Here is a 27166-nt window from a genome sequence, read left to right on the forward strand (position 1 = left end):
TATTTCAATCATTAATTTTAAAATAAAAATAAATGCTCCTGGGAGGCAAAACTCAGGGTGTTATTTATGTAATGACCCTAGTGGTGCACCGTACTGCTACTTTGTTTACTAAATGACAATGCCATGTGTCATTTCGTTGATAATCCAGTTATATGTGAAGAAAAAACCAATATGTAACTGGAGGAAGTGTTGGTCGTTACTGGGAGAACCGGATGTTTACAGGCGGGTCACTTCCTGCTGAGTTTTGTAACTATTTGTTACGCAGTTATATAAGTTCTGATGAGGATGGAGAAGGATCGAAGAGAGGACAGGTGAGAGGACAGGTGAGAGCTGTGTCAGCATCAGACAGGTGAGGTTTTAAATCAGGTTTAATGGAGGGTGTTCTGGTTCCGGTTCCAGTTAACATCATGGAGGACTGAAGGAAAACTGAAGGAAAAGAGTTTTCTCCTTTTTTTGCTGCCGCTGCAGGTTGAAGGCTGGACATGTCTGCAGTGAGGCGGTCAGTGAGCGAGGCCTTCTGGGCCATGTGTGCCGCAGACTCCCTGTCCATGCCGGTCCACTGGTACTACAACGTCCAGGACATCAGCAGGGACTTCGGAGGCTGGATCAGCGGGTTTAACGCGCCTGCAGAGAGACACCCGTCCAGCATCCTGACCCTGTCCAACACAGGTACCAGACCCGGACCGGTCCAACATCTTTACCAGTAAACAGGGTTTCAGCTTTGAAGCGAAATGGATGAATTTATCCTAACAGTGTTGAAATTGGAGCCATTCCTTGATGTCGACCTGGTTTTATCTAGTAAATGATAAGGTTTTAAATTTTTGTAATGAATTTTTAATTTAATAATTTAAAAAAAAATTATCTGTTTATTTTATTAGTCTAAAATTATTTTTCAAAGATTTATATATTTGAATATTTTAATTAATTTAAAAGTAATATGCACTTTATTTATATTAGATATATATTTTTTATAATAAAAATGTATTTTATTGTAAAAAAAATTATCCTTATTTTGACTATTTTTATTTATTTTAAAATGTATATGCACTTTTTTATATATTTTTAAATATTATTTATTAGTATTTATCAATTTTAGATGTATTTATTTGCTGTTAATTTAAGATTTTATTTTTTAAAATATATATATTTTTATTTTTATCATATTATTTAAGTTTATTCAGTATAAAAACTAGAGTGTGACTGGTATAACTGTTGGAAAACCCCAAAGAGCATGGCTTGGTGGTGGCAGCATCATGCTGTGGGACTGGATCCCAAACCAGCCAGATAGCATCATTAATGTTCCAGTGTCTCGACCAATCAAAATGCTTGAAAGTTAGTGTCATAGCAACCAGCTAATTAGTGATTATCTCTCATGTGTCACTGATGATGCGGTGTGTCAGCTGGAACATTTTTAATGATGTTCCAGCTCCAGAACATTAGAGTCCCTAGAACCCGGCCCTGAGGAACTCCTCCCTCGTTGATGACTCGGTTCTGACACGTTTCCTTCTTCCTGTTGCAGCCGGCAGCGGTCGCACCGCCTGGTCCACCGGTGCTGGACGAGCCGACGTCGTAGGGAGCGTCATCCTCCATGACAAGCTGGACCTGTGGCGGTCCTCCAACGGCTCGGTCCACTACCACCAAGGTACCGGTGCTCAGAACCGCAGGTGTGTCAGAACCGGTGATTCTGTTGGGTCTTCATCGTCTGTCCGGTCCCGCAGGTCTCCAGGCCGGAGACAACACCCTGAACATCCTCTGCTCCCTGCGAGCAGCTCGGACCATCGTCTCCGGGCGTTTCGCTGACGTCTCCCAGCCGGAGGTTCGGGCCGCCGTTCTGTCCGACTACGTCCGGTTCCTGACCACGCCCGGCTCGCACGCCGACACCTACGCCGAGTCCTTCCACCGCTCGTTCTTCGCCGACTGGCAGGACGGCAGGCCGACGTCGCCCAGTGAGGTAAACCAGGAGTTTCCCTCCAGCTCCCATGTTCATCAGACCGGTTCCGACTCTCTGGTTCTCTTCAGGTTCTGAAGTTTGCAGAGGAACGATCCAAACAGATGATGAGCTCTCGGTTTCCAGACAGCCAGCTGGACGCCATCGGTTGCCTTCCCATGATCCTCCCCTTCGTCCTGTTGTCTGCTTCGGCCAATGAGGATGAAGCTGTGAGCAAACCCGACCCGTCCGTCCTCATCCGTCCCTGAAGGTCCGGTCTCATGTCGTCGCCTCTCCTCAGGTTTCAGCAGCGGTGGAGTTCGTGAAGCTCACCCATCCTCACCCCAAAGCGCCTGAGTACGTGACGATCTACAGCCGGGCGCTCCACGCCGTGCTGGGCGGGGCCAGCGTCCGCCAGCAGGCCGAGTTCGCCCTGAAGAGGCTGGAGGCCTGGGACGCCTGCCAGACCTACAGCCGCAAGGCCGCCAGGTCCGTCAGAACCGGGCCAGCAGCTTCGGGGAAGCTCTGCTGAAGGTTTCAGAGATGAAGCGGCTGATTTCCTTTGACTGTTCCAGGTTTCCAGCATCTTCTGAGGAGAGGCTGAAGGTCCACCAGAGCGCCGTGAGCTACCTGGGTCTGGCCTGCTACAACCGAGGTCAGAGCCTACAAGCTCAGCTTTAGCTTTTACCTTAAGTGAGCTGTGCTGACCTTTGACCTGTTGAACCCACAGGGGCTCTGTCCAGTTTGTTCTACCTGGCCTACGAGTTTCATGACGACCCCAAAGGAGGAATCCTGGCCAACACCAACTGCGGAGGTCAGACCTCAAGACTTTAGCTCAAACAAATCTAAAGCGGTGGTATCTCTAGCTAAATGCTTAAATGTGCTAAAGTGCTAATCACACACATTAGTTTATATTAAAACCCTCCACCATTTAGCAGTATTTGATGTAAGCTAATGCTAAAGCACTATACCAACACAGTATTTAGCAGAAGCTAACACTGAAATGCTAAACTAACATAGTATTTAGCAAAAGCTAGTGCACCGCACCAACATGCTATTTAGCGGACGCTAACAACTTAGTGCTACATTAGCAGCATTTAGTGGAAGCTAATGCTAAATGCTACACCAACATGAAATTTAGCTGAAGCTAGTGATAAAACAGTAACTTTAATTTAACTATTCCATCCTGTATGTTGTTTTAAATAAACTTATTAGGGAAGAAAGAGAGAAAAAAACTGTTGGGTTAACAGACTTCAAAATAAGAGCCTGAATATAATCAATTCTTAACATTTGATAACTAAAAAACTGGATCTCCTGATGTTTAACCCGTTTTGGTCTCCAGGTGAAAACTGTAACCGCGGTTCGGCCCTCGGGGCCCTGCTGGGGGCCGGGGCCGCCCACCACGGCGGCGGCGGCGGCATCCCCCAGGCGTGGAAGGAGGAACTGAGAGATGCGCAGGAGTTCCTCCCTGACATCCTGAAGGAGATGCTGTAACAGTGGTGGCGCCCCCTGGAGGACAGGAGGACAACTGTTACCAAGAGGCACTGCAGCTTTATGATTCCAGCGTTTTTTGTTTACAATTATAATAAATTTATTTTTAGCTGTTTTTTATTTAATAATCTGAATTCTAATGTAAACATGTTAACTTTTTAAAAGGGAGCTTCATTAAATAATGAGTTATATTTATTATTTCTGCCTCAGTGTGCTGTTTCTGTTGGAAACTGAAATAAAAACAAACGTATCCTGGATTTATTCAATAAATAAAGTCAGAATCTCAGATTAAAACTATTCTATTTAGAGTTTAGTGCCTATTTAAAAGGCACAGATGTGATAAATCAGAGTAGATTTAATACTTTGAGTTTTAAAATAATTGATCTGTCAACATTTTGAAATAATTTGGAGCCATTTTGCCCTGAAAGCAGAAGAAGGCTGAGCTTTAATCTGACGTGTTTTTCTGTCGGGGTTTTTGTTTGTTTCTCTGTGAACTTTGATCAGTTTAAAACAAGCATGGCGTCCATCAGCAGACAAACGAAGAGCGTCTTCTTCTTCCTCCTCATAACCGCCGCTCTCCCAGCATGCACTGGGACCCCAGGAGGTCAGTCCTGCTCCTTCTTCTTCCTTCTGCTCCTCTTCATCTTATTGTTGCTCTGGTAGAGTTGGTCAGGATCCAACGGCTCGGTTCTGATGAACTGCAGCTCCACTCTGCTCCAGACTGTAAAACACAGAGAAAAAACTAAACAGTTTTAATACAAACGTAACTATATTTTGACCAAAAGAGTTTTATTTATAATCTAATGAAATATTCTGCCAGATTGTTCTGCTGTAAACAAGTTAAATCAATAAAAATGAGTATTAAATATTTTAATCAGATTTTAAATAAAAATCAATTAACAGAAAGTTTTACTTTTTCCCTCTAGTATTTAAATTTTAGTACTTGTTGTGTTAATGAATCTTGTTTTTATATTTATGGCTGGTTATGAAAACAGATTTTCTTTCAGGAACTTCAAGAAATTTGTGGAAAATATCAGAGAATCCAAAAATTATACTTAACTAAGATAAACTAATATTTTTACTCAAGTAAAAGTAAAAAAGTTTTTGGTAAAAACTCAAATTTCAATCATTTCATATTTTAAAAAATAGATTATCAGATGGACAAAAATTTAAATAAGTGGACATTTTGGTATTTTAAGAACAAAAATGACAATAATTAATATTAGTAACAAAAAATAACAAAATCAGAAAGAAAATGAAAATGTTTCCAGATCAGTTTCTTTCAATAAAAAACTTATGAAACTTTAACAGAAAGTTTCTGTTTCTGGTGAATTTTTGGTTAAAACATTTGTTTTCCATTCAGTGGGAAGAAATTTTACTCCAGTAAAAGTAGAAACACTTTATAATAAAATAATTAAAATTAGAGTGGTAAAAATACTCCTAAAGTACGATTTAAAAAAAAAAAGTTACTCGAGTGAATGTGACTAGTTTCTGCCGGTCACATGGTTCCAGTTTGAGTCCAGCAGCCGTTTGGTTGTTTGGCTGCAGGAGGAACGTTTGTGTCCCGACATGAAGCCACTGGTTTCCTGCAGCGAACTCGAAGGGCCAACTCTTTCCTGGAGGAGCTGAGGAACGGAAACCTGGAGCGGGAATGTTACGAGGAGAAATGTTCCTACGAGGAGGCCAGAGAGATCTTCCCGCAGGCGCAGCAGCTGGTGAGTCTCACCGCCGTCTGAGTCTTTCAGTAAAGAAGTAAACTTACTTAAGTACTGTTTTTCAGAATATGTACTTTACCTGAATGACATTTTTTGGAAAAACTTAAAACTTTCACTCCAATAAATTTCTCTTAAAGGTTTTCGTTACATCAAAACGCGGTTCGGGGGCCATTTGTGGCCCTTGAATTGATCACAGATCAAGAAAAGCTGAATTTGCTGCTTCAATCCATTTAATGTTGGTGAAATTCTCACTGATGCAGTTTCTATTCAAAATAAAATAGAAACTGTAATGTACAAAGTATTCATACAGGGCTTGGCTTTGAATTTAATGTATTGGTAATAAACGTGAAGAGTGAAACACAAGCTGCTCTTATTGGGAGAAAAATCCAGAAAAAGATAAAAAATTAGGACAGAATTTGGTGATTTGTTATTAATTTGGCAAACCTGCAGAAATCTGACAGCTTCACTTGTTTTATTAAGATATTATGTGTTAGTTGGTTTATTAGCAAGTAAAAATAAATAATAAAATTGTTTGTGCAATTCTAATAAAAATATTAGTAAAAAGTTTGTTTCCCTTGCCATAAAGTTTGGACCCCCTGATCTAGAATTTGCCCAAATTGGCAGAAAATTTCTACAAATATTCTTGGCTAAAGTCAAAAATATTCAAAGTACTTTAATTTAACTTTAGCTGAGTTCCTGGTCCGTCTCTGGTTTCACTGCCTGCTTTTCTCTGTGCAGGAAAACTTCTGGAGGACCTACACAGGTACTGACCCGAACATTTCCCGCCTCCTGTGAGAACCGGGCCTCACGGATGTGTTTTGGTTTCCAGCGCCGAACCTCTGCCTGTCGTCTCCCTGTCAGAACGGGGCGACCTGCACCCGCCACCTCAACACCTTCACCTGTAAATGTGCCGCCGGTTTCCATGGGTCCAAATGTGACAAAGGTAGGAACCTGCTGAGAACTCGCTCCTGACGGTCCGGGTCCAGGATGTGGGTGATGTTCTGTTTCCGTCCGTTCGCAGTCCGAACGACCTCAACCAGGTGTCGCTATAGAAACGGAGGATGCGAGCATTTCTGCAGAGAGAATCCGGATCGCTCGCGGTTCTGTTTCTGCGCTCCGGGATACGGTCTGGACCAGGACAACAGCACCTGTCTGCCCAAAGGTCAGAGCGGATCACCGGGTTTTCTTCCTGTGGGTTCTGTCCGCTTCCCAACAGAACCGCAACGCCTGTGATTCTCCAGACTCAGGAAGTAAGACTGACCTTTGACCTTTCTCTATGCTGGTTCAGATCCAGTCGTCTGTGGAAGACCGCTGGTCAATTTTGCCCCCCGGGTTGTTAGAGGGCAGGCCTGCCCCAAAGGTCACTGTCCATGGCAGGTGAGTCCAACACCAGCCGGGTCCAAAACATTTCATGTCAAAATTCATCACATTAAAAATTTGTTTACTGTGAACAATAAACAAATTTTAATAAAATCTGTAAATAACTAAAGATCCAAACCATGAAACAGGTTTCAGATTGTTTCCTTATTAAACACAAAACTATTACAAATTTTATCAATTAAAAAATGTAAAATTGTAATTTTTTTTGTTTCATCTGCTCAACAACAAACATTTTTAAATTAATATCATTAAAGATCCATAACATAAAACGAGCTTCAATTTGTTGCTTAATGAAAATAAAAACTATTTCAACATTTAATAAATAAAAAAGGCAAAAATTTGTTAAATATTTTTGTTTAACTTGGTTAAGAACGAACAAAATTTTAATGAAACCTGTTTAACATTAATGATCCTAAAATAGACTTTGGACATTTATTTAAAGAAAATTGTCCAAATTCAATAAATTAAAAATGCAAAAAAAAATAATTTTATTTTTAAATTACCTGCACAATAATACATACACTTTTTATAAAGTCTGAATATCATTAAAGATCCGAAACATAAAACAATTTTCGATTTGTTTCCTTATTAAAAGACAAACTAAATTAAAATTCAATAAATTAAAAATGCAAAAAATTGGTTTGTGATTTTTTAAAACAAATTTGACCTGCTCAACAATAAATCTAAATTATATGATATTGTATATCAATAAACAAAAAAGGCTTCAGACTTTCAATTTAAAAACTCACTAAATTAAAAAAATTTAGTTTTGTTTTTAAAATTAAATCTGAATATCAATAAAGATCCTAAACATAAAAAGGTTCAGTCTGCTGCCTTACTTACAGAAAAACAAACTTTAACATTAAAGTAAAAAAAATTTTCAAAGTCACCTGACTGAAGTTGGTCTTTCTTCAAATCTAACAAATAAAACATTTGTGCTGCTTTTATTTTAAAGACTTTAACAAAAACATTTCCAGAGGTCACCAGAGGTCATCAGAGGTCATCGTCAATATCTTCAAAGTAAAGCAGCACAAACAAAAGTTTTTGCTGCCCAAACGTTTGACACTAATTTTGTTAGATTTGAAGAATCCGGGGCCACCATCACTCAGGTCTTCAGAGGTCGGGTCAAGGTCGTTCATGTTTGTTCCAGGTTGCGTTGTACGAACACAACAGGTTCAGCTGCGGCGCCATCATCCTGTCAGACGTGTGGATTCTAACCGCAGCGCACTGCGTCTGGCGCAAACCTTCTGCCATCCTCCACATCTACGTAGGTGAGGTCACTCTTCAAGGTCAAACTCACAGCGTCTCCTGACCATATTTAACCTGAATGCTGGTCGCTGCCAGGCAAACATGACCTGGAGAGACCAGAGAAGACGGAGCAGCGTCAGCGAGTGCTGAACATCACCATCCACCCGGACTACGACCCCCTGACCACCGACAGCGACCTGGCCCTGCTGAAGCTGCACCGCCCGGTCAAACTGGGCCTCCACGTCATTCCCATCTGCCTCCCGGCTCGGAACAGCACCTTCGCCTGGACGCTGTACAACGTCCGCCAGGCCACCGTGTCCGGATGGGGCCGCCTGGTGGAGGCCGGCCCCATTGCCCGCTACCTGCAGTGGCTGGTGCTGCCCAGGGTGCCGCTGCAGGAGTGCCGCCTCCACACCCAGCTCAACATCACCAAGAACATGTTCTGCGCGGGGCACCGGCGGGGCGGGCAGGACGCCTGCGAAGGCGACAGCGGCGGCCCGCTGGTGGCGAAGTACAGGAAGACCTGGTTCCTGTCGGGCGTGGTGAGCTGGGGGAAGGGCTGCGCCAAGGAGAACATGTACGGCGTCTACGCCAAAGTCACCAACTTCCTGGACTGGATCGAAACTGTGATGGCTACCGGCTGAAACGGCCAACGCAGCGACGGGTTCAACAGGGTTAGGAAAGTAGAAATATCTGTAGAAAGGTAGTTACATTAACCCAAAGACAAGCTCAGGTTTAGCTTGAATGTCTGAAATTACATCTGTGGGTTGACATCTGGACAGGAGGGAGGGAAATCTGTGTTAATGTTCCAGAGACTCATAATCTGTCATTTATATGTAATAAACATAAATAATCAGGAAAAACTGCGTTTTTCTTTCTACATAACTTCATGAAGCATCAATGAACTAGTTTTCATCCAGGTGGGAGAGACGTCCACCACAAATCCTTTAAACTTAGTTTAAAGAAGCAAGTTAGCCTGTTAGCGTCGTTAGCTTGTTGGCAAACTGGCAGGAAAAAACTGACGTTAGCTTTAAGCTAACGGGTTTCTTGCTGATCAGTTTTTTCCTCAAAAGTTTAACAAAGTTTGACCTTAGTGTAACATTTACTCTAACAGATTATATCTCAGACTTTGACTAAACCAAATGACCAGTCCATACCCAAGGATTTACCAGAACATTAACAGATCGTCCCTTCCTACTTCGCTTTCCCACCTGCTAACAAACAGCTCTGATGCATTTATTTGTGAGGTCTGTTAGAAATCAAGTAGCCAATTTGTTTTTTAAAAAAGTTAAAATCACATATTTAATGTTTTTTACACAGTATTTCTTGTTATTTAATCTTTTCATGTCTCTTGTTTGACCCGGTTTATGTTTAGTACCACTAGAGGGAGCTCCAGGGCTCCTGTTAGGAACCTCAGGTCCAACTGAACCAAAGGTGAACTGTTACATAAATGTTTGTTTTGAAGGGAGGAAAGAGTAACTTGAGGTGTTTTTATGGCTTTCATGCATCTTTTCTCCCTTCTTCATTCAGTGTTTTGGTTTCTTCTGCCAGCAGGTGAAGTTTTAGTTTGATTTCACTCACAGCTTATTAAATAAAGGTTCTGATGTTTATATCAGGGCCAGGAGGGAAATATTTTCTGAATTTGGTTAGTAGAAGTTGCTGAACCTGAGGGCATTGATCAGCCAGTGTTTCATCACCCAGGGTTTCTCCATGTGACAAACTACAGACTAGTGGTGAGAGGGAGAGTTAAAGACTTTGTACCTTTAGAAGAGCGATGGTAGCGTTCTGATGAAATCAACCATGTTACTCAGGGTCTTCGTCATCTTCGTCTTCATCCTCCAGGACTCCCAGTCAGCTTCAGGTGAGGAAGATCCAGACTGAACCTGTAAGTTATTCATGGTTTAGCAGAAGGATGTGACGCTGAGCTAAACCTTTAATAGTTTGTGTTAACAACAAGCTAGCTGCCTGCAAGGCTAGCATCTACTGACGTTTTACTGTCACATTCTGATTGCCTCACCCAACAATCCACTGGTGACAAAAACCCTTCAAATGTTCAGAATGACCAAAACCTGCTGGGTCTCCTAGCAATAGAAAGACAAGCTACCAAAGCATCAATGAACCTCTGGATCTTAAATCGTCCTTCTCTACTTTTGCTTCTGGAAAGAAGACAGTATAAAGTGAGCAGATTTGCTCAAAGGCGCTAACTGAGTTAAATTTCACTGACAACCAGACAAGCTTCATCTTCTAGAGGTAAGACCAGCGGCGGTGGAGGCTGGAGTCTCATGCAGTTTATCACGAGAATATTTCCAGTAATCAAACTCAGGGAACTGTATGGCAAACAAACAGAGTCTGCAGAGAGTCTGTGGATATCAGCGCTGAAATGGAGCAACGTGGTTTCCCCTGGTTATGTTTGATTCATCACCTTCTCTCACAAATAGACAAGCATGGGCTAGTCAAAGCCCTCACCACTATGCAGGCAGCACAAGACGTCTTTCAGAAGCTCAAAGTCTTATTGAGCATGAAAGTGTTGATTTTTAATGATTTCCATAAAGCTTGGACCAATGAAACAATTAGCCAAACATCTACCTGATGGTGACGTTTATGATAATGAGCTAAGGAACGAGCACAGATTCATCCAATCAGGAATGGCTTCTACCTGTAAACAAGAGCAGGTAGTAGACCCTGATGAGGGTCTCCAAATGAAACTGAGAGGAAATTACAAGATGTGTTTTTGTACCAAAGCAAAACGTTTATCAACTGCACCTTCACTAATATCCACCTCAACTGGTGAACTGATGTTTTCTAGTGTAGACAGATGATTTATGCTCCTTTGTGCTCCAGTCTTTCTGGAGCGACAGCAGGCCAACGGCGTCCTGGTCCGGACTCGCCGGTTCAACTCCGGCTGGTTTGAGGAGCTGAAAGTGGGAAATCTGGAGAGGGAGTGTTTGGAGGAGAAATGTAGCTTCGAGGAGGCCAGAGAGGTGTTTGAGCACGACGAGATGACGGTGCGTAACGTCGCAGACACTGTGAGGGTTTTAACTCATAGAGCAAGAGGCTAAAGTCTTGTTGGTTTTTGTCTTTTCCTCAGAACGAGTTCTGGAAACGGTACTCCAGTAAGTAACGATTATCCAACACAAACTGAAAAACGTCTGACCTCTGGTGAGAGAGTCAGGGTGGAGAACAGTACATCCACTAGAGCTTCCTGTGTGTTTGGAGGGTTTTAAGAAATATTTCTGTTTTGGTTTCACCTTTGTATGACAACTGCTGACCGTTTATAATCTGCTGATTATTTCTGAACACTTGGGGTTGGATTAAAAGTTATCAACCGTAATGTTATGGGACATTTCTGTTGAATAATAACGCTGCGTTTCTGTCCAAGTCCCTGACAGATGTACGCCGGGTCCCTGTCAGAACGGAGGGACCTGCATCAATAACGAAGAGTCCTACACCTGCTTATGTCTTCCTCAGTTCATGGGACTCAACTGTGAGTTCGGTGAGCAAGAAAAGACATTTTATCATGGAAGAAACTACCAGTGTTTTAATCTCCTGTCTTTTTCAAATAACTTCAGTTACTATGTGTTAATATTTCTGTTTCCAGAGCAGCAGACGGAGTCGGACAGTTGTCTGCTGGAGAACGGAGGCTGTGATCATTTCTGCGATGAAGACGCGTTTGGACGAAGGCTAGCATGTTCATGTGCTGATGGTCACAAACTGGACACAGATGGACGGAGCTGCATCTCTAAAGGTTTACTGCAACGTTTGATCATTTGCAAACTTTCATTCTGACTGAATATTTTAGTAAAACAATAATCATTTGAGATTTTAATAAATATAAAAGTGGATTTTAAGCTACCTACACCAACTTTCATTTACAAACAAAAAAGATTTTTTCACATATTAATTTTCTTTTGTTTGCAACATTAAGAGGACTGAATATATTTATCATATATAATTAATTCTATGTACATCTTTGACTGATTGAATCGGTGCAGACAGAGTAAAAACCTTATTTTATCCCTGTGGGTCACCACTTCTTTAAAAGGAACCTGGTAATTATTTGGTAGCCAATTAACACTCAAGATGTTTAAATTTAGTTGTTGAGCTATTATTTAGTCATAGATCAGCCCTGGTAATCAACTGTCCAATCAAATGGTTGTTTCAGCACCAATAGCGTGCGGCACGGTCCCCGTCCTACAGAAAGTAACCAAAGACATGCATCTGCTGAGGATTGTGGGGGGAACCGAATGTCCGAAAGGTGAATGCCCCTGGATGGTAGGTAGACAGACTTTAGAGTTACAGTGAGAGACGAAACTAAACCTGCCAAGTCTGAAGAGGAGGAATGGATGTTTTCATGGAAATCTGTGTTTAATCCTTCCTTAAAGGTTTTGCTGACGTACAAAGGCAAAGGTTTCTGTGGAGGAGTGATTTACAAACCGACATGGATCCTCACAGCATCTCACTGCCTGGAGAACACCAACCCACAGTTCCTGAAAGTGGTTGCAGGTACGAATCCCTCCTTCCAACAACAAAAAGACCATCTATACCAGTAGAGACCAGTCAGAACTGGTTCCTGCTCTGTCTTCCAGGTGAACACGACATCTTGGTCAACGAGTCCACTGAACAGGTCATCCAAGTTGTAGAGATCATCATGCATGAGAATTACGTGACCAGTACCGTTGACAACGACATCGGCCTCCTACGCTTAGCGTCTCCCATAGTTTACTCGCCGTACGCGGTCCCGATCTGCCTGCCGACTCGGCCGCTGGCTGAACGTGACCTCTGGGCGGTGGACCTGCACACGGTGAGCGGCTGGGGCAGGCGGGGCGAGAACGGGCCCACCTCCGACGTGCTCAGGCGTACCAAGGTGCCCCGCATCCGGAAGCAGACCTGCATGGAGCAGAGCGGCGTGCTGCTCACCGAGAACATGTTCTGTGCCGGGTACTGGGACGGTCGGATGGACTCGTGTAAAGGCGACAGCGGCGGCCCGTTGGTGACGAAGTTCAAGAAGACGAACTTCCTGCTAGGGATCGTCAGCTGGGGGAAGGGCTGCGCCCGACCAGGCAACTACGGCATCTACACCCGAGTGTCCAACTACCTGGAGTGGATCCAGAACCGAACAGCAACACCAGCGCAGAGTGGAAACACCACAGAAACTGTCCCTAGCTCTGCCACTGTACCTGTACAGTAACCTGAATCATTTATCCAAACAGATGGAGAGTAAACTGAAAAAGTGACTTCCTGTCTACAGGTGCCACATGCAAACTTAACTTAAATTAACAGCAATAATAAAATGGAGGTTAAAATATATATAAGGAAGCAAAAATATTTAGCTCCTATGTAACCAGCAAGCCAAATTTAAAATATTTATTTTGTAAACTAAATGTTTGCATTTAGTTCTACAGTTAGCTTGCTAACTATTTAACTATCACATTTTTTAGGTTGTATCCAAATATTTAGTTAACAAAATATTTGTTTAATCTAATGTTCAGCTTGTTGAAATATTTAGCAGGACAACTAAATATTTTGATTGCTAACTAAATATTTAGTTTGCTAATTGAATATTTAGCTTGGTAACAGAAGTATTTAGCTTACTATTTAATTAGCAAGCTAGATATTTAGCTTGCTTTATGTCATTCATTTGTTTAAATGAGTTAATAAAGAAAATATTCTATAATTTGTGGTTTAATTTTTAATTCTTTCACAGCTGGAAGAAGGAAAATAAAATGTTTAGAACATTTCTCTCACCACATCTATTTCTAATAATCTGTTAAATGTGAAATTCACAGCAGATGTTTGAATCAACACAAATAAGAGACAAATGAAAATAAATCTATTTAATAAACTTAGTGTCTCCTGCATCCTGTGCCCAGGTAAATCTGAGTCCATCTGTGTTCAGCAACATTTACTGACACCTAGTGGACAATTAGAGGCATAGCAATAAAATGAAGTCCACTCAATAAAAAGACATTTTGTGGATTTTTAACAATAAATATTAAATATGTTGCATATTTACTGTAATTTATTGTAGAAACCCTGTAAGATTTGTTCATTTTATCCAGATACTGTTAAAGTTTTGATTGTGATTTTCTTATGATGAAAGCTTTAGTAACGAACAGTTCCACTTAAAGTTTTCATTTTCTAGCTAATCCATCTTCAGTAGTCGTACTTCTGCAGTAACTGTGAAGTACTTTTTCATACTGCTTGTGTACAGTGAGTGAAAAGCGTCCAAAGTACCATGGATCTTTGTTTGCAGAGCAGATTGAGGCTCCAGAGCTGAACGGCGTCTGATCTCAGTCCTGATTTTCTCTGCCACGTTCAACACTGCAGACATGCTGCTGAGGAGCTTCTGCCTGGTTTCTGCTCTGCTCTGGGCCGTCCACGCTGCTGAAGGTCAGACAAAACATCCATTAACTCAGACTTACGCTTTTAGAAACACACCTGAATGGCTTGTTTTAAGATTTAATCCCAGAAGTTGATTAAATACACAGCAGAATCTACCAGGTAACTTTAGAAGCTTCTACTGTGTTCATGCATTAATTAAAGAGTAATCCTAAAAACGCTGTGAAGGTGAGTAACAGACGAATGGATGCACCGTCTGCAGTGTTTGTAGAGAAACATGAAGCCGCCTCGGTGCTGCGCAGATGGAGGAGAGCGAACAGCGGCTTCCTGGAGGAGCTGAAGCAGGGAAACCTGGAGAGGGAATGCATCGAGGAGATCTGCGACTACGAGGAGGCGCGGGAAGTCTTCGAGGACGACCAGCAGACGGTGAGCAGCTCGTCACCAAGGTCTGGATCTCTGCTGCACCCGCTGGTGTCCGGAGAATAAAATCACTGACAAACTCTTCTGTTCGGTTTCAGAGGGACTTCTGGAAAACCTATGAAAGTAAGCATCTTACAGCGCTCACCCTGACTGATACATTGTCCGTTAGGGTCCAATAAATCTGCTGAAACTGAAGTCAACCTTCATTAATTTGGCCCCTACATTTATTACAATCTGTTCCGTCAGAACGGGACCCCTGCCTGGTGAACCCGTGCTTTAACAACGGGACGTGCATCTATATGGGAGCCAGCTACGAATGTCAGTGTCCGGAGGGATATGAGGGACGCTACTGTCAGACAGGTAGCACTGCATTTATTTTAATATCTGTAGATGTTTCTGGTGTTTTTCCTATATTCATGTTAAATTACATTTGTAAACGCCAAGAGGTCATCCAGCTGACCTTCAGTGATTGATCAGAGATGGGTAGAGTAGCCATCTAACTCAGGTACAATGTATTTTTACTAAAGTAAAACTGAGCTCATTTGTATAACTGGTTATTTTAGATGTGTAAATGTGGAGAAAACAGCTCCTCTGCTGCACAAGCTCTTATTTCCAGTTTTTGAAGACTCGCTGGGTTGCCTGTACCAGAACGGACACTGTGAGCATTTCTGCAACAGTTCTGGAGCGAGACGTAAATGTTTCTGTGCTGACGGGTACCAGCTGGCAGACAATGGAAAGAAATGCGTCCCTAAAGGTGAAGGAAAGGTTACAGCGCCCTCTAGTTTAGGTGGATGTTTGCTGACGATGTGATTGTGTTCAGTGGCGTTCCCCTGCGGCCGGGTGGCCTCCCCAGCCACCGGACCCAACCAGACCATGCAGGATCAAGTCAGGCTGGTGGGAGCTAGCTACTGTAACCATGGAGACTGCCCCTGGCAGGTAAACACTGCTGCACCTCACAGTGGCGCCCCCTGCAGGCTGCTGCTATGTTCAGGTCCTTCTTAAACCAATCGGTTGGTTTGTTAGTGGGAAAGTCTAACTTCCAATCAGCCAGACGGTTTTAGAGGGACGATGCATATCTGTTAATGTTCTTCAACAGGTTCTGATTAAGCTGAATGGAAGCAGCCACTGCGGTGGAGTTCTGGTCCGACCGGACTGGGTCATCACCGCGGCCCACTGCGTTCATGGGAAGAACCTCCAGCAGCTCGTTGTGGTGGCAGGTAGTCTGAACTTTAATCACCTGTAAAAAGTTTTGTAAAAATGTTTTATCTGGATAATGTTTGTCATTTTCTACAAAAGCGTTAAACTGCCAGAGCTTGGAAATAAATTCAGGAACATGGACCTCGTTATAACACAAGAGTTAATTTCTCATTAAAACAAAAAAGTTTCTTGTTAAAAAGAAAAAAACCTGAATTTGGTGAGAAAGTTTCTCATTTTAATGATGGCAGATTATGACTTCTTAAAAAGGCATAAAGGTGCTTTAGTTTAGTTTTAATAAACGGGAAACTTTTCCCATTTGGATTCTGATCTTGAATTTATTTCCAAGCTTTAGCAGTTGAACACTTCTGTAATCTTCAGACTTTTAACTGATTCAAAATTTGATGGGTTTTTCAGCGTAGTTGTGATTTAGAATAAAATCTGTCTTTGTTGACCAGGTGAAAACAATCTGGACCTGAAAGGTGACACAGAGCAAACATTTGACGTTAATGTGGTGATTCTGCATGAAAACTACAACCAGGCAACAGGCGACAGCGACATCGCCCTGGTCCGGATCAACGCCTCTGTCTTTCTGAGCCAATACGCCGTCCCCGTCTGCCTTCCCACCAAAGACTTTGCTGAACGGGAGCTGCTGCCGGTCCGATACCACACCGTGTCCGGCTGGGGCAAGAGGACCACCGGGGGGAACGCCGTTGCCTCCTCGGGCCGCCCGCTCTCCCCCGTCCTCCGTAAGATGAACGTCCCCATCGTCCAGAACTCCCAGTGCTCCCAGAAAGCCAAATTCAACTTCACCGACAACATGCTGTGCGCCGGGTACCTGGATGGAAACCAGGAGAGTTGCCGAGGCAACGACGGCAGTCCGCTGGTCACCGAATACGGCTCCACCAGCTTCCTGACGGGCGTGGTCGCCTGGGGGCGGGGCTGTTCTCACCCGGGGTATTACGGGGTCTACACCAAGGTGGCCATGTTTGTAGACTGGGTGAAGGAAACCATAAAGGAAACACCGACTCTGGATGTCCATCAGGAGCAAACAAGAGTTTAAAATCAGCCAAAGATTCAAAATGTTCTCAGGATCGTAAACGAATAAACCGTGGAATGAAAACATCTCTGATTTCTGAAATTCTTATGATTTAAAGCTGTAGTATTTAACTTTGATATAAAAATATTTTATTACATATTTGTTTAAACTGTCACTATCTAGCTCCTCTGCTCTCTCCTAGTGTTAACTAGAAACAACCAATCAGAACCAGGAGGCGAGTCTTAGCGCTGTCAATCATGCCTGTGTAAGCACTTGAAGTCTAATAAATTTCCTGCTTGAAATTTATTTATTTATTTATTGCTACTTTCTCAATCTTCTCATCAGAACTGAATAGGTTTTGAAATCCTGCTGTTCACACAAACCATACGTCATCACACCGTCACTCCTCTCACTCAGCCAGGTGAACCCCACACCTACGGAGATCCACGACTGCCCTGGAGAGTCGGGGGCGTAACAGCGGTCCTGTACCAACCTGGGCTGGATGGCCGCTCACAAAGGAAGAAACCATTACTCTAAATCGACATAAAAAGTCAGATTACAGAACGGAAATACACTCAGGGACCAAGACCTTAACTTGTGGTTAGGTGAGACTAAGACTGAGGTGTTTGGATATAATGACAATTGTTACGTTGGAGGACAAAGGGAGAAGTTTGCGAGCCTGAGAAAGTTAGAGACTTTCTGGCTGAAGGACAGTAAAGTCAGAGAATCCACCACAAAGTCCCGATCCAGTTACTCCAGCTCCTTCAGGAGCAACAAGAGTTGATGAGTTCCTGTAACAGAAACGGACCAGCATGGTTCAGCTCTGCTGGGTAAACAGATCCCAGGCTGGACTCTGGTCCTCCAGCCTCCAGGAGCTTCCAGCTGATTGGCTGGTTCACCGAGTCTAGATGGTGAAGTTCATGATGAGTCAGAGCTCTGACGGTGTTTACTGGAAGTCTGCTCTTCTTCTGTGGTGTAAACTCAGAGGTGGGAGTTTAACTTTAACCTGCATGGGGCCACAACAACAGGCTGAAGCCGAAGTCGCTTCAGGGAAAAACTTTGATGTTTCAATAATTTGTGGAAAAAGTTTCAGGTCTGGATCTCCTCACCTGAACCAGAATCTGACCAATCAGAGAAAAGGATCTTAAAGTAACGGCAGCCATGTCATTCAAAATTAAATACAGAAATAAATACTTTTAACCAGTAATGAACAATGAAAGCTAGATAAATACTAAAAATATGGGAAGCTAAATTTGTCAATTTTGGGTTGGTCTTAAAATAAATATTCATAATTAAATAGTTAAAAAATGCCCCATCAAATAAATAAAAGTTCCCATTAAATGAAAACAAGATAAATATATTTATACTTTTAATGGGAAGCTTATTTCATTTATCTACTAATTTTAGATATACTAAAGTTTTTCTTTATTCATTTAATCAAGTTTTATGTTTCTGACATTTGTAAACATACTTTATTTTGATTTTTAACCGTTTTTATTTCAGACTATTTTATGAGAAATAAGCTCATCATTACATTACTTTAAATATTTATTTTGTTTCCTTTCATGTGTGCATTTATCTATGTGATGCAGTATTTATCATTCATTAATAACCGTAGTTATTTAAGTTTGAATGAATCGGCTCTGGGTGTTAAAGAGACAGACGCAGGAATAGCTTTTTGCTGATAATGAATGAACAATCAGAACAAACTGATAGCCGAGTCCAAGGATGAGATTAAACAGCTAATCTTGTCTTTCACTCCTTCAGGAAAATCCAACAACAGAGGCAGAAAATCTGGACTGAAACCAGGATTCTGATTAACAAAGTTTGTTGCTTTCTCTAAAAATGAACAGAGACTACTTTATTACTTCACCAGAACCACAAGCTTCCCTGTTTCTACTGCAAAGCACTGTGGGAGTTGCAGTTTTCCCTAACGGAGTGCTGAAGGTCTGACATTTGGAGCAGGAAGCCTGAGATAAAGCCCGCCCAGACCAAACCTTCCTCCCCCAGCGCAGGCAGTTCGTTGCCCTCTGCCTGCCTGCTGCAGTCAGACTCCATTACTCCAAACCAGGACAGAGAAGGTTCTCCAACCGGGACCATGTTTCGGACTCTATCACCGACCCTGGGCCTCGTGCTGCTGCTTCACCTCACGGCCGCTCACGGTACGTTGAGATCCACAGATGGGTGTCAGGACTGATGAAGAGGAGGGTGGTGGGGAGGAAGGTGGAGTGTGTGTGAAGGAATGGGGACGTTGTTGATCGACAGTTAGCGACACTTGACCTCAGGACAATATGTTTTGAGGTTTGCATGGGAAGCATCTGGAGAGTTTCTAGTCTCAGGTCGCCATGGATCCGTTTCTGTTCCCTATCCCCAGTTTTCCTGGACGGCAGGGAGGCCAAGCAGGTTCTGACCAGGCTGAGACGGGCCAACAGCTTTCTGGAGGAACTTAAACAAGGCAACATGGAGAGGGAGTGCAATGAGGAACGCTGCAGCTGGGAGGAAGCACGAGAGATCTTTGAAGATAAAGAGAGAACTGTATGAATCTAAAGACGTTTTCATCAAAATGCAAAGACAGTCTGCCAGAAATCTTCTCATAATTCTGTATTAAACCATTTTATTCTGCTGGTCTTTCTTCAGGATGAGTTCTGGGCCGTATATGTGGGTAAGGTTCCTCTTCAGAACCCCAAACCAACCAACTGACTTCTAGCATTCTGGCATCTAACTGAAGTGAGCTTGTCCTTTCTGCAGATGGCGACGCCTGTCTGTCCAAACCCTGTGCTAATGACGGTCAGTGCACGGATACGATCGGAAGCTACAAGTGCTACTGCCAGGAGGGATACAAGGGCTTCAACTGTGAAATCGGTAAAGCAGAAGAGTCTATCCAAACGGTAAAAGTTGGGTGATACAGTAGCAGAACGCCCATCCATCAGTCTTCAGCTACTATGAAGACTTGAGGAGGTTTGAGGAACCCTTTGGCAACGTCCTCTGAATCCTTTCGCTTGGTCTTCTAAGCAGATCAGGTTATTTTAAAAGCTGTTGCTGCTGAAACTCAACCTGATCAGGTGTTGAGAAGATGCAGACCTTGGACCTCAAAGACTTCCAAGGTCACATGTTCCTGACTCTTACAAATAAACAGGGGCACCGTTCGGTATTCTTTCTGTTCCAGAGTTACTGCACCACCGATTGTCCCAACAAACCCTCTACAGTGTTTTCAGTGGTGTCGCATACATACTTTAATTGCTGTAGTATCTGTGTCTTTTCAGTTATCCCGAAGCTCTGTGAAAATGAAAACGGAGGCTGTGATCATTTCTGCCGCGTTGCCAACAGAAACGTTGAGTGCTCGTGCGCTGATGGATACTTCTTGGGTCAAAATGGAAAGTCCTGTGAATCCAATGGTAAGAAAAACGCATGTGATGATCCAGGTTGAACACAGGAGATCTGGACGAGTGATCAAACAACATACAACTGCAAGTAACTTTAGATTCAACAATGGGATGCAAAGGTTTGGATTTATTGGGGATTTTATTCCAATTCTTGACGGCTAAAAATACAGCTTCCAAGAAAATGTAAATTCCCATAAACCATTGGACAAACAGTCCTAATTTTGTTTTATGAGCCCCATGGCACCACATCTGTTTGACCAACACCCACAGATAAGTGAATGAACAAGAACCTCAATAGAGATATAAAATGGATAATTGTACATCCAGACATAATAGGGAAGTTTTCAGAATCCTTTCTAAACAACAGCAGATCCAAGATCAGGGAAACAACCCAGTAACCATTATGGCTCAAGCCTGGTTTGACCTTCAACATGATGGTGCCAAGGTGAGGCTTAGAACTCATGAACACCAGTGATGGCACAACGAGACAGACCTTCATTCTATTTAGCTTTACCTCCAATGAACATGATGATCTTTAAGACCCAGACACAGTTGAGGTCAACAACAGGACGATGATCCCACACTGGTTCTGGAAGCATTTGGCTTCTGGACTGGCAGGTTGTTGTTTTCATCACTCCACCAGTAAAAAAGTAATGAATGTGATCAGTGGACACAAACATATGATGATAGAAATATCTCTGGAAGCAATATAGCAAACCAGAGCTTCAGACACCAAAGCATCTTCTCAGAACCAGTTCAGACCTCCTGAGCTCTAAACATCCAACAAACTCTTGCAGAGCCTTTTAAATGCGGCGTCCTCGTCAGCAACAGGGTCCGGCGGTCGCTCGTGGAGTCTGGAGATCTGAACATAGAAAAAGTGAAACCCCCCAAGCTGAACAACACTGCAAACTCTACGGAGCAAAAGAACATCCTTGATACAGATGATCGGTTCTGGTCCAGAGACATCAGCAGCCAGGTCGCAGCTCCTATCCCAAATGTGATGAGTTCGGGTACCATTGGCAGGTTGGGGACTATTCGGATCGTCGATGGAGAGGACTGTCCAGCAGGAGAATGTCCATGGCAGGTAGTCACACAACAAAGTGATGATCTGAATGTTATGTTCTGGTCACAGATTCTGGTAGAACTATACCATTACTGGAGCTTGTTGTGTCCTGCTAGGCTCTACTGATCAATGAGGACAACATTGGGTTCTGTGGGGGAACGATTCTGACCGAGTACATCATCCTGACTGCGGCTCACTGCATGAACCAATCACGTTACTTTGTAGTCAAAGTTGGTAGGTCCGACCAGTCAAACTGGAACTTCCTGTTTACCTTTCCAAATATTTATACTGCTTCTTTTACATGCATCATATAACATCAAGAGTCTTTAAATGTAATATACTTGTAGTTTAAATCTTTAGTTATTGCAGTGAAACGTGACTTTGACCAGGTGAGTGACGCATTACAATCTCCGTGTTTCCAGGTGAACACAACACCACTCAACAAACCGGTTGGGAAATGTCCCACGAGGTGGACGCCATCGTCTCCCACTTCAAGTACAACCCAGAAACCTACAACAACGACATCGCACTCGTAAAACTGTCCAAGCCCATCAGGTTCAACAAATACATCCTGCCGGCCTGCATACCACAACCAGATTTTGCAGAAAATGTAAGAATAATGAAAGTTTCTGCTGTGGTTAATCGGGTTTTCTATAACATGAGAGCAGAATGTAGAAATCAGGGAAGCAACAGATGATATTTGTATATTGATTGCTTTGTTGGATGATAAGTTTCGCTAAACTAAACCAAAGATTTGTGTTGTGTTCTGTTGCAGGTCCTGATGCGGCAGAGGGATGGTCTGGTCAGCGGTTTTGGACGTCTTGGTGAGGGTCGAGAAGCGTCTACGATCCTACAACGCCTCTCCGTGCCCTACGTGGACCGGCTCACCTGCATTGAATCCACCCAGTTGCGCATATCTATGCGCATGTTTTGCGCCGGCTACGACACAATCGCTAAGGATGCCTGCCAGGGTGACAGCGGCGGCCCGCATGTCACACGTTACCATGACACCTACTTCATCACCGGCATCGTGAGCTGGGGCGAAGGGTGCGCACGCAAAGGGAAATACGGCGTCTATACGCAAGTGTCTAAATACATCCACTGGATCAGAGAAGGCATCAAGAAGTTGACGCCCAGAGTAGAGAACCGGCAAAGGAGAGACCATGGCGCCATCAAGAGGCTGTTCCTGTAAGCTAGCTGAGAATGTAATCATGTAATCACTTTAAAATGGCCATGTTTTAGCCAAACAGGTGATCAGTTTGTAAAGAGCGACATGCCTTATCAAGTGACACAGATGGAGTTCCTCAAGGTTGATACTTTGTGTCCCTTCATTTTCCGTTTTGTTTAAGCTGCACTGTTGATTTGAATATTTGAGGTTGAAGAAACACTTGACATTTAATAAAGAAATAAGTGTTTAATTTACTTTTTTCCACTTGAAGAACTGCTCAGAAATGTATTTTTGTAAACTTGAGCTTTTCTTTAGGGACCAGGTTTCAGCATCACACAAACTTAAAAACCTGCTATTCTGATGTAAAGGTTTGCTGGACAGAATTATTAAACACATAGAAAACAATTACATTTCTGTTTGCTTGTATTCTTTAACATCTGTTTTTGGCTAATCTTCAACAAAATAAAGGCAAACACATTCAACAAATTTAAATAAAAATACAAATTTTACATAAATTTAAAGCATATTTACTGAATGTCGTTTATAGTTATTCACTTATTCAAGCTTTTGCTTGTAAAACAATATTACAAAATAAAATGACAAAATAAAAAAAATACAACTTTAATTACATTTAATTTACATTGTAAAATGATTTTTTTAGCTCTAATGCACAGAATTAGATTTAAATTCAAATAGCTTGAATTTAAATCAATTTGGAATTGATGTAGAAAATATTTATAAAGCTTTTAATTAGAAATAAAGAAATTATAACTAAATTTAGGTTGATTTCTGTCACATATTTCTATCTTAAATTAATGTAAATCAGAATTTGGTAAATATGTTACTTTTTTTCTGCTACCTTACTGAAAAATTAAAGTTTTTGATGATTGTAAGTTTATTAATTTAAGATTGATCTGTTTTATTTTTTGGATAAACACTGAAGATTAATACAGTTAACTTTTGATCCCCATCTGCTCACATCAGAACCAGTTCTGCTTTGGGGTCCAGATCAGTGAATAATTCTGATTTATTGATCTTGAAGTCCCTCTGTGTTTACCTGAAATCAACAACAACCTGAACGTTGAGGGTTCAGAGGTCGAAGCTGCTGCTTGTTTTTACGGATTTAGAGGAACAGAGTCCGTTGAAGGAGCAGAACTTTTTTTCATGCATCTCTTTACAGAACCAACCTGAAGTCTGTTGACACAACATTTCCAAAGTGACTCAGAGCTCAGCGGTAATAAACACCTAAATAGAGCAATTAAGTCACTGTTGTACTTTAGGAAACAGTTGAACTGATGTTTCTCTGGATAGTCAGGTCAACAGATTGAGGATGAGTTAAAGTCCAGCCATTTATTCACCTGTGTCCACATTAGGTGACATGGGTTCCTGTAGGTGTGTGTTTGTTGAGTGTGAGCAGCTGAGTCAGAGTTGAAGCCGTCAAACATCATGTCTGTGTTTCTGCTCGCCATCTGCCTCCTGGGAGGTTCCTTCCTCCAGGTGTTCAGCCAAGATAAAGGTGAGAGATCCACCGTATTCATTAGCCATAATCACTTTGTCATGTTCTGTGTTGGTTAACCAGCTGGAGTTAACTAGAGCTGGAAAAGCATAAATGTTGGTTTGAGTGTTTGAGTTTCTCCACATCCAACACTAGAAATATTCAAAGATGGGTTCTGGTTCTGGGGTTTGTTTCAAAGATGGGTTCTGGTTCTGGGGTTCGTTTCACAGGGGAAAACTTGTTAATGTGTCACAACAGGATACTGATCAATACCTGAAAACATTTTATCACTGCAGATTATGGGGGTGAAAGAAACATGCAGTGAGCACCGCTAACTAAGAGGTTAGCTGCGCTAACCCTAAAGTACAGATTATAACCTTTAGCCTTTAAAATGCTAAATAATGCCAGATATAATGCTCTATGATATTGTATTTGTCTACATCTTGTTCTCTTGTATGTTTCTTGTTTGAAATAAAGTTAATTGAGAAATTCTTAAGCCGATAACCAAAACTTTAACACAGATTTATTCAACTGAAAGGTTAAAAATCAGGCAAGTAAAATAGAACTTCAGAATATAGCTGGAAAAATTTAGGGGAACGCCAAGTATGCTAATTGTTTTCAAAGTTAGCAAAGCACTAAACCAAAACTTAGCTACACTATTAGCACATTAGTGGAAGTGTGGCCACCGCTGGAAACAGGTGTTGCCCAGTGGGTATCATTGAGGTAAAACGATGTTATCATAGATGAAGAAACCAATAACTGGAACTGATGATGTTAAAATTAGCAGATAATCCAGATCAAGTCTTCAGTTTTCATCTAAATGTCTTCAAAAACTTCTCAAGATGCTGGTTTTACTGGGATTTCTGCTCCTTGTCTTCCAGGGCTTTGCGGCAGTGAGAACGGTGGCTGTGAACATTTCTGCCATGTTGTTGGAGGAAAGGTAGCATGTGCCTGTGCTGACGGTTACTTCCTGGCACAGAACAACCAATCCTGCAACTCCAACGGTAAGAGAAGCTCTCAGACCAACAGCCCTGATCCCAAACAACAAGGAGAGGAATTTCTCCTAAATTCATGAGTTCCTTCAAATGTTGTTGAATTACAGCAGCACCAGAGTGGTTCTTCTAGTAACTGAACCACCTGGTGTTTCCTGTCCTTAAAACTCACTCAGAGACTTTTAGATGCGGCGCCATCGTCACTGATGTCCAGGGACAGAACAGAACCGAGAAGAGAAGCTTCTCAGAGGAGCAACATGTCCGCCAGAGGAACAGCAGCAGTCAGATCAGCTCAGACAGGGAAGCACAGACTGGGACCATCAATGGACAGGACTGTCCACCAGGACAATGTCCATGGCAGGTAGACACTCAGCAATGGCAGGACAGTTCTGGTCCATATGTCCACTCCTTCAGGTTGTTCTGTCCCCAAAGGCTCTCCTGATCAACGAGGACAGCATCGGATTCTGTGGGGGAACGATTGTGAGTGAGTACATCATCCTGACTGCGGCTCAGTGCGTGGCCCAAACCCGGTACCTCAAAGTCAGGCTCGGTAGGTTCAACAATCCAAACGCAGCTTCTGATGCTGGTTCCAGTCAATTATCAATGTAAATACAAGAACTGATTTGAATAAAGTGAACAGTTCAAAACATCTTGATTTAATTTGGACTACAGAATATCTCATATAAATCCAATATTGTAATCTGCGTCCAGGTGTCTCCAACACGTCCCACAGTGGTGGTAATGAAGCCTTGCATGTGGCGGACGCCATCGTCACTCACCATGGTTACAGCCCACAGACCTACTCCAATGACATTGCTCTGGTAAAACTGGCCACGCCCATCAGGTTCACCAGGTACATCCTGCCAGCCTGCCTGCCGGAGCAGGACTTCATGGAGAAGGTAAACCTTCTACTGCGTCAGTGACTAAAGATTATTTAGTATTTTCTGAGACATTAGGAATCTGGTCTTGTTTGTCCAGGTTCTGATGCGGCAGCCGGATGCGCTGGTCAGCGGTTTTGGATATCTCGGTGAGGGTCAGCCGTCCGCCATCCTACAACGCCTCTCTGTGCCCTACGTGGATTGGCAAACCTGCATGGACTCAACGCCGCTCAGCATCTCCTTACGAATGTTTTGCGCCGGCTACGACTCAATGGGGGAAGATTCCTTTCAGGGCGACAGCGGCGGCCCGCATGTCACACGTTACCATGGCACCTTCTTCATCACCGGCATCAGGAGCTGGGGCAAAGGTCACACCCGCAAAGGAAAGTTTGGCATCTACACACAAGTGTCTAAGTTCAACCGCTGGATCAAAGAGGGCATCAAGAAGCTGACGCCGATAGAGAAGCGCGGTATCAGGACGAAGAGGCACCAGGGCACCGTCAAACGGTTCCGTCTGTAGACGGCAATCATCCAGCAACTCCTGTACCTCTGTAATTCAGATACATGGAAGCTTTCTACTGTAATACATCATCCCAATGGAGAGGAGTCCCTCAGGGCTGCTAGTTTAGGCTGCTGGGCTTTCAGTGTTGTTTTGGTTTCGTTGTGGAACCGACTAATAAAAGTAAAACCTTCTTAGTTGAAGCATTTGTAGCAAATACATCTTACAGAAGCTCCCAGAACTAATAACACTGTTAAGTTTGGTCTAGTCAAAAAATTTCTGTTTTTGTGTATTTTGTATAATCCAGTGAACAAAATAAAGATTTGAATAATAGAAACAAAAAGTAAGAAACACTGTCTTGTTTTGTTTATATTTTACAAATATGATAAATTTTTTGGATGTTTTGAAAACTTTCAGTTGAATAAAGTTGGACATTTGAGTTGAAGGTTTGGTTATTGACTGTTTATTAACTATTCAAGTAGGTAGATGTGTATAATCATGATCTTATTTTAAGAAACACATCAACAAAAATAAAATTCAGTAGAGAACAGGATATAAATGCAATGTTTAGTGGCATTATGGGTAAATTATAATGTCAAAATTAAATTGGTGTTTGAAGGTTGTAGTCTTTCAAGGAAGATATAATTTGCATTGAAGAAGCTCATTAGCTTCAGCTAAATATTGTTTAGTGCTTTAGTGTTTGTGGATTTAATATTTATAATTAGTGCTTTAGTGTTATGGTCAGCTAACGTTTTATTTAGCCCAACACTGCATAAAAATGTTATTTAGTCAAATTTAGACTTAATCTTGTGATAAAGTATGATCTATGTTTTTTTGTCCAAGTTTAATGTGGAGTATGTGGTTTTCTATCTGTCAACAGTTTCTGACACTGGCGTCTCTGGATGATATTAAATGATTGATTTCTGGGATGTTTG

The 27166-nt window shown here is 42.3% G+C and overlaps 5 protein-coding genes and 1 long non-coding RNA gene across 8 annotated transcripts; 5 read left to right on the forward strand and 1 right to left on the reverse strand.

Annotated features, from left to right (window-relative positions):
- The first annotated feature begins 86 nt into the window (after positions 1–86).
- Positions 87–3675, forward strand: LOC116715691 (uncharacterized). 3 transcript variants are annotated; one of them, XM_032556305.1, is made up of 9 exons: positions 87–323; positions 469–669; positions 1520–1642; positions 1719–1951; positions 2020–2157; positions 2229–2416; positions 2503–2582; positions 2658–2741; positions 3270–3675. In XM_032556305.1, the coding sequence occupies exons 2-9, from the start codon at positions 483–485 to the stop codon at positions 3419–3421; spliced, it is 1185 nt and encodes a 394-aa protein (XP_032412196.1). In that variant the 5' UTR covers positions 87–323; positions 469–482; the 3' UTR covers positions 3422–3675. The 3 variants fall into 3 exon arrangements, with proteins under 3 accessions (XP_032412196.1, XP_032412197.1, XP_032412195.1); XM_032556306.1 differs by having other exon boundaries at positions 87–311; XM_032556304.1 differs by having other exon boundaries at positions 88–349.
- A 223-nt stretch (positions 3676–3898) lies between these two features.
- On the forward strand, positions 3899–8624 carry f7l (coagulation factor VII, like). The gene is made up of 8 exons (XM_032556299.1): positions 3899–4022; positions 4967–5133; positions 5872–5896; positions 5963–6076; positions 6155–6295; positions 6422–6510; positions 7664–7784; positions 7858–8624. The coding sequence occupies exons 1-8, from the start codon at positions 3935–3937 to the stop codon at positions 8403–8405; spliced, it is 1293 nt and encodes a 430-aa protein (XP_032412190.1). The 5' UTR covers positions 3899–3934; the 3' UTR covers positions 8406–8624.
- LOC116715744 (uncharacterized) lies at positions 4020–14096 on the reverse strand. Its single transcript, XR_004338236.1, has 3 exons — positions 13996–14096; positions 9523–9644; positions 4020–4139 (listed from the first exon to the last, which is right to left on the reverse strand). It is a non-coding gene; the product is annotated as an uncharacterized LOC116715744 (long non-coding RNA).
- Positions 9528–13435, forward strand: f7 (coagulation factor VII). Its single transcript, XM_032556297.1, has 8 exons — positions 9528–9622; positions 10603–10766; positions 10850–10874; positions 11141–11254; positions 11360–11506; positions 11924–12033; positions 12144–12264; positions 12348–13435. The coding sequence occupies exons 1-8, from the start codon at positions 9550–9552 to the stop codon at positions 12947–12949; spliced, it is 1356 nt and encodes a 451-aa protein (XP_032412188.1). The 5' UTR covers positions 9528–9549; the 3' UTR covers positions 12950–13435.
- Positions 14097–14343: 247 nt separating the features above from the next.
- Positions 14344–22775, forward strand: LOC116715505 (uncharacterized). The gene is made up of 17 exons (XM_032555916.1): positions 14344–14526; positions 14619–14643; positions 14767–14880; positions 15137–15274; positions 15341–15456; positions 15617–15737; positions 16173–16776; positions 17171–17224; positions 18701–18915; positions 19128–19288; positions 19391–19415; positions 19502–19615; positions 20017–20148; positions 20934–21220; positions 21316–21433; positions 21622–21809; positions 21975–22775. Exons 1-17 carry the CDS (start codon positions 14344–14346, stop codon positions 22389–22391), a joined length of 3012 nt encoding a protein of 1003 aa, XP_032411807.1. The 3' UTR covers positions 22392–22775.
- A 742-nt stretch (positions 22776–23517) lies between these two features.
- LOC116715693 (coagulation factor X-like) lies at positions 23518–26590 on the forward strand. Its single transcript, XM_032556308.1, has 6 exons — positions 23518–23883; positions 24744–24866; positions 25031–25215; positions 25287–25404; positions 25566–25753; positions 25833–26590. The coding sequence occupies exons 1-6, from the start codon at positions 23814–23816 to the stop codon at positions 26250–26252; spliced, it is 1104 nt and encodes a 367-aa protein (XP_032412199.1). The 5' UTR covers positions 23518–23813; the 3' UTR covers positions 26253–26590.
- Positions 26591–27166: the final 576 nt, after the last annotated feature.

Source organism: Xiphophorus hellerii, chromosome 24, assembly GCF_003331165.1.
Source record: "Xiphophorus hellerii strain 12219 chromosome 24, Xiphophorus_hellerii-4.1, whole genome shotgun sequence".
NCBI lineage: Eukaryota > Metazoa > Chordata > Actinopteri > Cyprinodontiformes > Poeciliidae > Xiphophorus > Xiphophorus hellerii.